This window comes from Parasteatoda tepidariorum, chromosome 8, assembly GCF_043381705.1.
Source record: "Parasteatoda tepidariorum isolate YZ-2023 chromosome 8, CAS_Ptep_4.0, whole genome shotgun sequence".
Classification (NCBI taxonomy): Eukaryota; Metazoa; Arthropoda; class Arachnida; order Araneae; family Theridiidae; genus Parasteatoda; species Parasteatoda tepidariorum.
This window is the reverse complement of record NC_092211.1, coordinates 6076394-6089790: the sequence shown is the minus strand read 5'-3', so window position 1 is coordinate 6089790 and position 13397 is coordinate 6076394. Positions and strand designations below refer to the sequence as shown.

General features: G+C 30.7%; 1 protein-coding gene across 1 annotated transcript in view; it reads right to left on the bottom strand.

Annotated features, from left to right (window-relative positions):
• Window positions 1-10088: 10088 nt before the first annotated feature.
• LOC107440857 (Kv channel-interacting protein 4-like) overlaps window positions 10089-13397 on the bottom strand; it is an 81596-nt gene continuing 78287 nt past the window's right edge. Inside the window, exon 7 of the mRNA XM_071184648.1 lies at window positions 10089-12037. Coding sequence (XP_071040749.1) covers window positions 11990-12037 — 48 coding nt within the window. The 3' untranslated portion in view covers window positions 10089-11989. The remainder of the gene's footprint in view (window positions 12038-13397) is intronic.

Genomic DNA, 13397 nt, shown 5'->3' with positions numbered 1-13397 from the left:
AAACTTGTCATAATAAATTCAAGACGACCTGCACGCGAAGTCGAGCACTTTACGGTAGAACAGTTTAACGAGGACCCATACCGCACCGCATACCCAAGTGGTCACCCACCCGCACACTGACTGCAGCCAGTGATGTTTGACTTCGGTGTGCTGTTGGGAACCAAGTCTTAACGATCAGTCCACTGCGGGATGACTTTTTAAAAAAAACCTGATTTATGTGCAGTTATTAACGTAGCATTCCTCACACATTTGATATTATTTTGAAATGTTAGACGTATATTTGTACTGATATTATACGTTATGAAATTGAAACTTTCAAGTAAGATAAAACTTCATGAAAATGAAATAAAGTCGAGAAACATTTCCAAATTAAGCTATAGAAAAAAATAAATTTTCAATTTTTTACTTGTTTTTAGCATCACAATCTTTTAGAATTTCTCAAAATATTACGTATTTTTAATGTATTCGTGGATCAAATGATATCGGGCAACACATTTCATCGAAACTGAATTTAAATTCCTTGGTTTATACTCCGAATTAAAAATATCTCTATTCCATTAAAATTTTATTTATTTAAAAAAAAGGCCCCCGAAGGTAGTGACAGAATTTTTTGAATGTTTGTAATGTATTATTGTCTCCGATTACCCCCAGATGGAACCGTCTCATTACAAAGAAACAAGCTCAGGGTTCTCATTGATTTAATGTATCTAGCAAGTTGAATTGTTAAATCACTTAATATTTAATTTTTGGTGTAACTGTGTTATATTTTGAAGGCATGTTTAAATACAATTAAATTAAAATTAATAAATCAAAATAATCTAAAATATAAAAAAATCAACGTCCCCTCCACAGCGGGCAGCGGTAAAATTATCCAACGTTGATTGGTCCGCGGTGATCAAAAGGTTGGGGAACACTGCTGTATATGACATCGATGACCAGTTGTTTTTCAAAGGTCACTGAAAATGAATGTTATTGAGACTGCAAATAATTTAAGAAATTTTTCTAAACATACTTTACTTTTTGCGAAATGTATAATCAATTTTTAAAAATTTTTATGACTTTTTCAAGAACCACGCCTGCGAAAATGTAAAATAAGAAAAAAATAATTAAAAATAAACGATAAACAGTTCAATTCAGTAAAATAAAAAATATTATTTATTCATTTATATCACATAAAATGAATATGCTATAAATTTTCACAAATGTACATATATTATCTGTATGCAGTGTGACACACTATTGATTTTTATATATCAAATGCATAAAACTATTTACATTCATTCAACATATGTGTGTACACATCTAGAGACAATTTATTCTCAAAAATAGGTGATTATTTAGGTAACACAACAAGTAATATGAATACATACACATCTATACATATATTTTAATATATCGATCACATTCTTTTTAAGTGCAAACATCTTTTAAGGAAGCTCTGAAGTTAAATCAAAGAGGGAAAGCCTAAGAGAGAGAGATCGCTATAACGGGAGTCGCTATTCGAAGAGAGCATATAGAAACACACCTTTGTTTCACATTTAAGAAATATATGTAAACATCAAATACTTTTTAAAAGAGTCGTTTGACAGAGAAATTTGGTAGATTAAGCTCAGTATAAAAATGTAAAAATTTATGCTTGTTTGAACCAAATGGGGTGCCTCAAGAAAAATTTTGAGTGACATATTATAAAAGATTAAGATGACGTTATAACGAGGGAGAAACTTATCATGGCAAATTCTGTCTCACCTTTATTATTATTTTAAGGTTTAAAATGTGAAAAAAGAATGATAAAAGCTTCTTCAAAATATCAAAATGCAGACAAATGACAGTCTTTGGCCAAATTATTATGCAAGATTCTATGTGAAATCTTAATTATTCTATGATACTATACAGCATTATTGTTTTTATGTGACTGAAACCTGTTTGCACTTATTTATGTTCGAGTATCAATGGGTTAACATTGCAATGCAACACGTTAAAAATAAATACAAACAGGAAGCATATAAAAAATTCCCCGGAATAAAAACCCATTACATGTAACTTTAAATATAAAAGTATTGCCTATAAACTCGTGCAAAACATGTCATTATTAAATCACTACAGTATGTCTCATAATTTTATCTAATTATTATAATATACTAATATAATACCTGATATAATAAATATTCTATATTTGTATAATTTATATTCTAATTTATCCAATCGTCGAATTTATATTATATAACGTCTAATTTAATCAATGGATACACAAACGTAAACAAGTGCAAACAGTCGGTGTAAAAAACAATAAAGCTGTATAGAGTATCTTCTGATAATTAAGATTTTACATAGAATCTTAAAGTGCGTCGAATAATTTGACCAGGCACTGTATTGCATAATTATTTAGGGTTATGCAAATTATTGCAAGTTATTAATGAAATTTTTTTTCACCATTTGAAACTTTATGGTTTATCAGAAGTTAATTTTTCTATTCTTCCTATTTTTTTACCAATAGAGGTGAACAGAGGTTAAAATACCAATTAATGGGAAAAGAATTTTACCATGAAAAAATCTTCCCGCGTGATTGTGTCCTCTTTATACGTACTCAATGACAAATTTTGTCTTGCTACCATTTCGTTCAACGATATTTTCCCCTTTCAAACAGTTTTAAAAGTTTAAAAAAGACTTATATATCAATGTAGATTTGATAATTTAGTATTATTGTAAGAAAACTGAGATGGGCACAGTAGGCCTTGGCCCTCCATGGGCAGTCGCACCACTGAGTTTAGTTTAGCTTAGTGTTATTGTAGACAAAAGGAAAAACACTCAACATTGAAATTTGTCAGTTTGTTTTACTTCATGGCCATTTAGAGAAACATTTTCAATTTATTACTTATAAAACATGTTTTTTTAAAACCATTCTTTTGCCCTTGTAACTGTATTACTCGCAAATACTGCAAAATATTAATTATTTTATACTTTTAAATTACAATGGGGTGGACATTCAGTACAATTCATAATCTACAAAAACAATATTGAGTGGTAATTGCATCCATTACATAAGAACACGCAATAAGCATGGAAATATTTAGTTTTCAAACTTAAAACGTTAAAGAAAAAAATCTAAAAATAAACAGGTTTCAGATGCAGTGCAAAATAGGTACGTCTTCTGACAACCTAACCCATTACCATCTTTAACCCATGAACTTTAGCTCATTACCATTATTGCGAAATCTTCACTGGAATTATTTAGATTTTTCTCCGAATTTGAAGTTTTTATAAAATACCTTTGGACAGTTCTACGGTAGAGGAATAATAAAAATTAATATTTTATACAGTTCTTTTTGTTATGAATATGAATAAAATGATCTTTTTCTATTGACATTTATTAAATTATTTCAAAAAATTGATACATATTTACAATGTATTTTCTCCAGCAAATAGGCAAATATATTGGTTAAATGGATGGGCTAGGAACTGTACAAATTTGCGAAATTATGCTTTTTAAGCTTTGTTGCTTCCGAGTTCTAAACTTGGAAGTAAATATGTCTTAAAGTTCTCTACAAAATGGCGGTACATTCGTTTTCTTCGTTCCATTCAAAGGAAACGATCGCACTTGCCAAATCACCCGATTCACTGCTGTATCTTGAATAATAATTAGTAAACTGGCATAAATTTTGCCGTTGGGGGTATTTTTAAGTAATAGGTCATTAAAATAAACGAACTTGAGGAAAAATTCTAAGTATATGGATGGCTAATATCATGACTAATTTAAAGCGTTTAAATGATTTCGACAAGATGGACTGTAGCATCTATTCCCTCATTGCATCTAAATCAAAATAACTACTGTAGTCAAATCACTCGATTCACTAACGCACTCTCAATAATTAGGAGACAGGTATTAATATTTAAAATAATGAATGTTTATGTATTTTTAAACAAAAAATTCATTGAAGTGTGAGAACAAAGAAAACTCGAAATATAGAACGAACATAGGACATTATGACTTATTGAAAGCATTTATAAAGATGCGGTAAGTGTGTGAATTTCATTGGATTTTCAATCATTTAAGGCTGCCCATCAAAATATCGACTATTAATGCAGTCTCTGGCCGAAACTATTAGATGCACTTTAAGAATCTATGTAAAATCTTAATTATCAGGTGATACTCTATACAGCTTTATTGTTTTGACGCGGCTGAAACCGGTTTGTACTTGTTCGTGTATCAATTGGTTAACATTGTAAATCAATACGTTAAAAAAATAATATATTAATGCAAATAGGAAGTATATAAAAAATCTTCTAAATAAAAACCATTTACATTTGTGTTTAAATTTAAAAGTAATGCGTATAAACTCGTGCAATTATTAAAACACTACAGTGCGTCGGATAATTTGGTCTAATTATTATAATATACTCATATAATACCTGATATATTAAATATTATACATTTTTATAATATATCGTCTAATGTATCCTATCGTCTAATGTATCCTATCGTCTAATTTATATTATATATCGTTTATTTTAACCCATTGATACACTAACGTAAACAAGTGCAATCAGTCACGTAAAAACAATAAAGCTGTATGGTATTCACCTGATAATTAAGATTTTACATAGAATCTTATAGTACGTCTTATAATTTTGCCAGGGATTATATATATTATATTGCTTGAAAAGTTTACAGTATCTGAGACAGACGTTTCAAAAAGTCCACACCTTTTTCTTATTTTTGATGTGGCACATTTGTATAGTACTTAAACCAACGTTAATAGCGTGAATTGAGAAGATAATCTGAACCGGAAAATGTTCCAGGTGTGTTATTTAAGTAACGCGATAGGTAGGGTAATAAAGTACAAATATCACATCTTTACGACTTGTTTATTTTTCTTTACTTGTAAGATCGTAAAACGTAAGTTCTACGTGTTTATCGAAAGAAGATCAGTTTAGGAAAGTGAGAAAATGGAAGTTCGTAGTTTTCTTCAATCCCACTTGGTTTCAAGATTATCTTAAGTACTCGAGTAAGAAAATAGCGAAAGTTTAGAGAGCTTTTCAATACTTTACAACGTTTTAATACAAGGGCCTGATTTTTTAGAGCTATTTTATGTAGAAAAATTTTGTGTGTGTTTTTTTTTTAAATGTCAGTAAGATTAACTAGTTTTATTACAAATTAAAACCTACATCTTAAACATGAATTTATTTATTCATAATTGTCTAAGGTTTAGTAGAGCTGTATATTATTTTTGAAATATCTTGTTTTAATATTTTATTTTTAATGACTTAAAACGCGCGTAACATAAAGTTTTAGTTTTAATATATTTCTTTATGATCTGGATATTTTTAAATGCATATAAATGGGATCTTTTTATGTGATCGCTTTTGATTTAGATTCAAAAAATGTAGATTAAGAGATTTTTACAAAAAAAAAAAAACGAATTTGTAGAATTTAAAAAGAAAAATTCAAGAACAAAAAAAAAGCGATGGAACGGATTATTGACAAATAATGATAAACTACATCTTGGTTTATGATAGTTCAATATTTTGTTACGAGATAGACTTTTTCTACACAAAGTCACAATCAAATGGTTTCGCCAAATAAAACCAATGTAAGGAATTCCTAACGTCATGTTGGTTTAGGTCGATAAGAAATAATTTTGACATTTGATCAAAGACTAAAAGTACAAAAGTGTCTTGAACGTCTTAAGAATGCAGAAAAAAATTAATACGTTGAAATGAATAAAAATAAAGTTTAAAAAAATGTACGAAGGGATTTATGAAAATGGACGACATTACATTGTGAATTTAGTTTATTTTCAAGAGCAATTTTCATAAAAGAGGTTTGAATAAATGGAATCAGATGCTGGGTTAATTTTTAAAATAGTTATGTTCACTTTGTTAAGCACGAATTTTGGGCTGCGTTCATTTTCTTAAATACGCATTTTGAGTTTGGTCCATTTTCTCAAACACGCAATTTAAGCAATATCTAGAATAAAAAACTAGTCGATGAAATAAATCTAGAAAAGTATGTTACATTCTTTAACACTTTTAAAACGGTAAAAGCGCATACATGCATGCATGTGAATTAATTATTTTACTATTTTTTTACGTTAGCTATAAAAAATTCCGCCATTTTAAAGTTGTGTGGTCTTCTGCAAATTAGAATAATTCAAATCAATTACAAGATTTTGGACACCGAGATACTTAAAAATGGTGTATTTGTTGGTAATAACTTACTTACTGCTGTTTTGTTTATTAAACATGGGAATAATATGTTGAAAATTTTAAACATGTAAAAGCAGTATTTTGAAATTTATTCATATAGACAGAGCGTTTTTTTTTAAGTGTTAATAAATCGCTTATTTTTTTCTTTCTTTTTGAAAGGTCTGCTTTTGTGGGACGTGACGTTGCAGTTGCATGTCAAAGAACAACTTGGAGAATGTTCGAACCACCCCTCTCGTGAATGAACCATTTCTCATTAAAGTAAAAACCGTATAGAATGGGGATGTGTACATGTCACGTGATGCGAAAACGCAAAAGCAAGATCATCGTCGAATGTTTGACTTTCGTTTTGTTCTCGTTCTTTCTCCTTTGTCTCTTTTTAAACTTCACTTTTATCTAAACATTTTATACTTACAGTCCCTGGCCATATTATTAGAAGCCTTATAAGATTCTATGTAAATTTATAATTATCAGATGACACTGTACAGCTGTATTGTTTTGATTCGGATGAAACCGGTTTGCATTTGTTTAAGCTCCTCTATCAATGGGTTAACATTGTAATGCAATAAGTTACAAATAAATACAATATGGGAAGTATACAAAATTTCTCCTGAATAAAAACCCATTGCATGTATGTTTAAAGATAAAAGTATTGCCTATAAACTCATGGAAATCATGTCATTATTAAAAAACACTACAGTGCGTCTCATAATTTGATCTAATTATTATAATATACGAATATAATACCTGATGTAATAAATATTCTATATTTATACAATATATCGTCTAATTTATCCTATCATCGAATTTATATTATATATCGTCTTATTTTATATCGTCTTATTACCGGTTTCAGTCACATAAAAGCAATAAAGCTGTAGAGTATCATCTGCTAATTTAGATTTTGCATAGTGCGTCTTATAATTTGGCAAGGGACTGTATTGAATGACTTATTAAAATTTAAATTGAAAAAGTGAATTTTTAGAATTCGGTATGAGGAAGTTTTTACGCAATATTAAATCACTTCTTTCGATGCGAATCAGAATAAATAATTAAAAAATTTGTTCAAAATTTGGCGTTTGATTTAACATTCGTTTCTAACTTCAAAATGTTAAAACAATTTGAGGCATTTTAACAATATAAAAGCTGAAAAGAATGTTGATTGCTGGAAGGTTAATGAAACATTCATTTATTTTGCTGCTTTCCTCATAATTGTATTTTGTTAATTTGTTTCCCATTTGAACATAAAACGTTTTTGTTGCTTTGTTTAAGTAAGAACTAGAATCATTGCCCTCAGAATCCAACTTTTTTCCACTTCCAAAATTTCTAAAAATTAATCTTATTAAAAGTCATTAATATCAATTAATTGGGCGATAATATTCTCTAATGCAACTAGTCAAATTATAAATTAATTTTTCAGGATGCTGTCTGAAAATCTAATCAAATCATTAATTAAGATTTCATTAAGAGTGTATTCATGCACGACTTTATCATTATGAAAGCAGTAATTCAAATTTTAGTAAGAAGGATTTCCTTAAGTAGGCATTAATTATAATTACTTTGGCATTATTTTAAATCTAATAAGTGATTTCAAAGCATTCCGTGGATAAGATACATAAATGATTTCAGCGTCAAAAATTTACTAAACGCTAGAAAAACATTTATTTAGAATAAACCTCATAGAATGACTAAGTGTCCAATTATTATTCGGAAAAAGTTATATTGAAATATTTATGAAATCAGGAAAGACGGAAAATGATAAACTTTCTTTAATTCGAAACTTATTCCTTTTCCGCAAAATGAAAGAATTATAGAAAACTATATAATCATTTTGAAACTCCATATGCCTAACTATTGAGTTAATATAAAATCTCCAAAGTCAGTACTTAAACCTTTCATAAAAATACCGTACTATATCAAACTTTGATTTTTCACACATTTGTGGAATATTTTATTTTATTTACAGAAGAAGAAAACGAATTCCTTTTTAATTAATCTTCGAAATTATTTGAATTTCGTTGCATATAGTAAGCGTCAACATTAACTTACAATAAGCATATTAATTAGTTTAAATAATTATAATAAATAAAAGTAAGTGAGATTTCGCACTCTCGCGCTGCAATCCGTACTTTCGTGCACGTACACTGTTAGAAATTTCTCGGAAAAAAGGGTTGAATAACAATTTATTGAATGGTTATTTTACCATATTTAATCAACGCAGTCAAATAACCATAAGTAAAATGGTAATCAAACTGTTAAGATTGATAAAAACTGTTTATTAACTGCTTTCACCTGATACTGTTAAACAACCAGAATTTTTATCACATCCACTAAAACCACCTAATGAAGCTACTTCGTTTTTTGCAACTGAGTACATAGCCGAGCTGGCTTATCTGTGAATCTCATGCCTGGCAGTACTGGAGTTCGAGTCCTAGTGTTGACATCACACTATTTCCAGCCATTCCCTTCAACACATGAAGAATTTCCAGTGTCCGGCACTCTCCAATGTCCATTACCTTACGAAAAGTCGAGCTCCTATGACCAGTTAAATATTTTTACATTTTTGAAAATGCTACTTGTAAATTGTTAAAAAACCTGTAGTTTTGTATTGATGGTTTCATAACCATACTTTTTGTAAATGGTTTCAAAACCATAAAAGAACAAAATGTTCTTTACCGTAAACTTTACGGTTAATCGGATGGACAGACGGCTGCCAGTTATTTTACCACAATTTTAAAATGAAAATTTTAACAGTGTAGGTGCGCAAGTTCTGTATGTTGCTTTGTAGTCATTGCGTTGTGTAGAACTTACGTACATGCTGGATGTCACGTGAGCGTACGTTAAGTCCTTTGAAGGAATTTTTCGCAACAAAGAGAGTTTTAAAGAATTACACGCACCCTTAAAATGCTCAAAAAATAATTTTTCAGAACAAAAGTAATTTTAGTCAGCCACTGAAACGGTCTAATGGAAGCGCTGTTAATGGCGATTAACCCATAGCATTAAATGGAGTGATTAACCCATTGTACTGGGTGGCGCGTCTTGGAAGATTACTATATTCAAAGCTAGGCAGCCTATTCGAGATCAGGAGTCGTGGATAATAATAAGAATAGTAATAATATACAATGAAATATGAAGTCCTAAGTTTCACTTAAATTCGATTAATATTAACGGCATTGAGCTCGATAGTGGTTAAAGTATAGCATGCGATGATTCTGGTAGTTCCCGGTGGCAATTTGTCTGGGTAGTAACTGGAGTACCGGAGACAATGCTGGCAACATTACCAGCATAATTGCATTGCTCTCGAAACCGTTTAGTCCACGGCACTCTACACTCTCTGGCCAAATTATTAGGCGCACTATAAGATTCTATGTTATATCTTAATTATCAGGTGATACTCTATACAGCTTTATTGCTTTTACACGACTGTTTGCACTTGTTTACATTCGTGTATCAATGGGTTAACATTGTAATGCAATACGTTAAAAATGAATACAAATAGATCAAAAATCTCCTGTTTAAAAACCCATTACATGTGTGTTTAAATATAAAAGTATTGTCTATAAACTCGTGCAAAACATGTCATTATTGAAGAACTACAGTGCGACTAATAATTTGTTTAATAATTATAATATACTAATATAATGCTTGATATAATAAATATTATACATTTGTATAATATATCGTCTAATGTATCCAATCGTCGAATTTATATTAGATATCGTCTCATTTAACCCATTGATACACTACCGTAAACAAGTGCAAACAGTCGCATAAAAACAATAAAGCTGTATAGTGTATCACCTGGTAGTTAAGATTTTAGATAGTATCTTATAGTGCCTCTAATAATTTGAACAGGAACTGCGTAGCAAAAATAGGTAAAAATGAAATTTTTTTTCCTTCGTTTTATTTGAAGAAGATTTCACTTTATTCTCCATTCAGTAGATCCCGGTTAAGCAGTTCAAAAGACAGTTTCGTAACATTTATCATTTTGATACCCTAAATATTAACATATAAATTGTTTTAAAGTAAAAAAAAGATTTATATGAAATTTAAAAAAAGTTAAAAGCTTGGAAAAAAATATAACAGAAATTTTTTTTTTTGCTTTGGACATTAAAAACGGGGTATGTTTTATTAGGAGTTATTAGCAAAAGTCCCTAAATAATACAGTAAGGAAATAGCTTCAAACTGTTTCCGTTAGGTCTTCTATTTCAAAACTAAAAGCCTTAAGAATTTTATTATTTTTTGAGCTTTAAGGGTGCGTATAAATAATTAACATTCTAATAACGAATTTTGTTGTCATAAAAGCCTATACTCAACAATCATATACACAAACATCAACGACAAAGTCTTAGGATTATTTCATGCAACCTTGTGTTAGCAAACAACATTTGACCAAAGTTTTAAAATAGTGTCTCTTCATTTTCTCACTCTGTAATGCACACATTAATAAATGTAGCAAAAGTATGAGTTACTCTTCCTATAGATGGTTGACCGTGTGTCGTTAGGCACAGATGTCGGTGGGGGGTTAAAATTCGTCGTAAGACGTCCGGGTTACTACTTCCGATTGATTTTTACGTCTACAGTCCCTGGTCAAATTATTAGACGCACTCTATGATTCTATGTGAAATCTTAATTATCAGGTGATACTCTATACAGCTTTATTGTTTTTACACAGACTGTTTGCACTTGTTTACGTTCGTGTATCAATGGGTTAAATGAAACGATATATAATATAAATTTGACAATAGGATAAATCAAACTATATATTATATAAATATGGACCATTTATTGACTGCCGGTGGCTGAGCGGTAGCGCTTCGCGCTGTCGTGCCACAGGTCCCTGGTTCGGTTAGTCCCAAGGTTGAAGGTTAGAGCCTTTCATCCCCTCAGTGGGTCGATAAATGAGTACCAAGCATGCGTGGGAACTAAACACTGGGGGTTCCACGTTCGGCTGACCACCTGACCGGAACATCTGCTCCTGCACCCCAGAGCCCAAGGTCAAGAAAACTGAGATGGCCATAGTAGGCCTTGGCCCTCTATGGGCTGTCGCGCCGCTGAGTTTAGTTCTAGGACTATTTATTATATCAAGCATTACATTAGTATATCACAATAATTAGATCAAATAATTAGACGCATTGCAATTTTTTAATAATGACATGATTTGCGCGAGTTTATAATCAACACTTTTATATTTAAACATACATGTAATGGGAAATTCAGGAGATTTTTCATATACTTCCTATTTGTATTTATTTTGAACCTATTGCATTACAATGTTAACCCATTGATAGAGGAGCGTAACCAAATGCAAACCGGTTTCATCCAAGTAAAAACAATACAGCTGTATAGAGTATCACCTGAGAATTATAATTCTACATAGAATCTTACAGTGTGTCTAATAATATTGAAAAGAACTGTTAAGTTTTTGTGAGAGTTTTCTACGTTTTGAAGGAAAAACTGCAAATGAAGGAAGTGTGCAATTCTGCATACTTTTCCATTGTTGCTTTTTGTAGAATTTTGAATTTCTGTAATTGACGTTTTTTTAAAAACTTAAAAGAAAGCAAAATATTTGACAACAGAATTTTACAATTGCTAAGCAATTCTTTTCTGATGATATATATCTCGTATTTCAACAGTATGTAGATGCGTATTCCTCAAACCATGGTTAAAGGTTAATCCTAAGACTTTGTACACACTTAATAGGACTGAAACTTGTTAAAAGAATGAGCTTTCAGAAATGAAATCATCTCTCCTAAGGATCATTGGTGTCGCCCACACTGGTTCAGGGTCACAAAATGGTATCCAACATGAACAAACTTCTCGTCCTTAACTCATCCTGTAGAGAAAGCAAAAACATAGAAATTTATATAAGCTTAAAATCCTGAAGAGTATTTCTGAATTTTTATATTGCAATCACGCGAAAATTGTTTTTTTTTTTTTTTCTAAAGTGGAAGAATTTTGAAACTGAATACGTTCGTCTGTTATCTACCACTTTAAGTTTTTGAAAAGAAACTAGAGAATATTTGCCTGGTGTGCCACAAAGTGGTTCCTTGAAGTACAGATAAAGCACTTTATTTGGTGTTTACACTAGGTTTACAGTCTCATTTGTTCTTCATGAAATGTTTAGCTTAAGCTAAAATACTGATCCTCTGTAAATTTAATTTCATAGTAAAATTCATAGTTTTTGTATCTTTAGGCCTGAAATAAAATGCTTTTCGGGGGAGAGGAGTTATCGGCAATGTCAACCTTCATCTATGAAAAGGTACCCCACCATAGAACATGTCTTATATACTTGTTAACATGTCTTATATACTTGTGAATTGGAATTGTATTGTTGTAGTGGAAGATATAATACAGTACTCCCCCACCAGAATTATAACAGGGACATAATTCGATGAACGGATACCACTAGTTGATTCATTGTTGTTTTGTGAGAAGCCGGGAGAGCTGTATTAAGATCACCGTACTTTTTGAGGGCTGATCGTGAGAGCTGTATTAAGTACACGGACGTGGTCGCTCCTGTGTTGTCATTAGTAGTGGAGTGAATACGTTGTACGTTGGTTGTGATCGAGACTGAGGAGCAACAGTTTGAGGAGGACAATGTCGCAGTCACAAGTAGCAAGGCAACTGATCAATGTGGACCATCCACCGAAGTAGGCGTGTTCAAATCGTGGTGGGTGTTTTTGTCAAAGTAGGCGTGTTTACATCATGTCCGAAGGTCACCCATGTGGGAGAGTCACATCAACCATGTCAACCGCCATCCATGAAAAGGTACCCCACTATAAAATCGAGTTAACATATCTTATATACTATTGAATTGGAATTGTATTTTTGTAGTGGTCGATACACTACACTGTCAATGGCTGGTATACCACTGGGTGGAGAGGGAACTCTATTTGAATTAAATTATAAATAAAAAGTTTTAAAAAAATTATAAATTCTATTACATATTATTATTATATTATGTATAATTGATTACGCATTGCCTTATCCAGTATGGTTAGGTTGATAAGATTAACTAAAAAACTTTTTAGAAAGAGTCACGATAATTGTAATTTTTTAAAAATAATATTCTAAAATTTCAGAAATAATGCCTGTTGAGCGCAAAATAAATAATACTATTTAACGATGCGTCTTAAAACATCAAGATAAGTTTGGTTGAAATGTTTTTCAGAAAGACAGGCGAAATAATATCG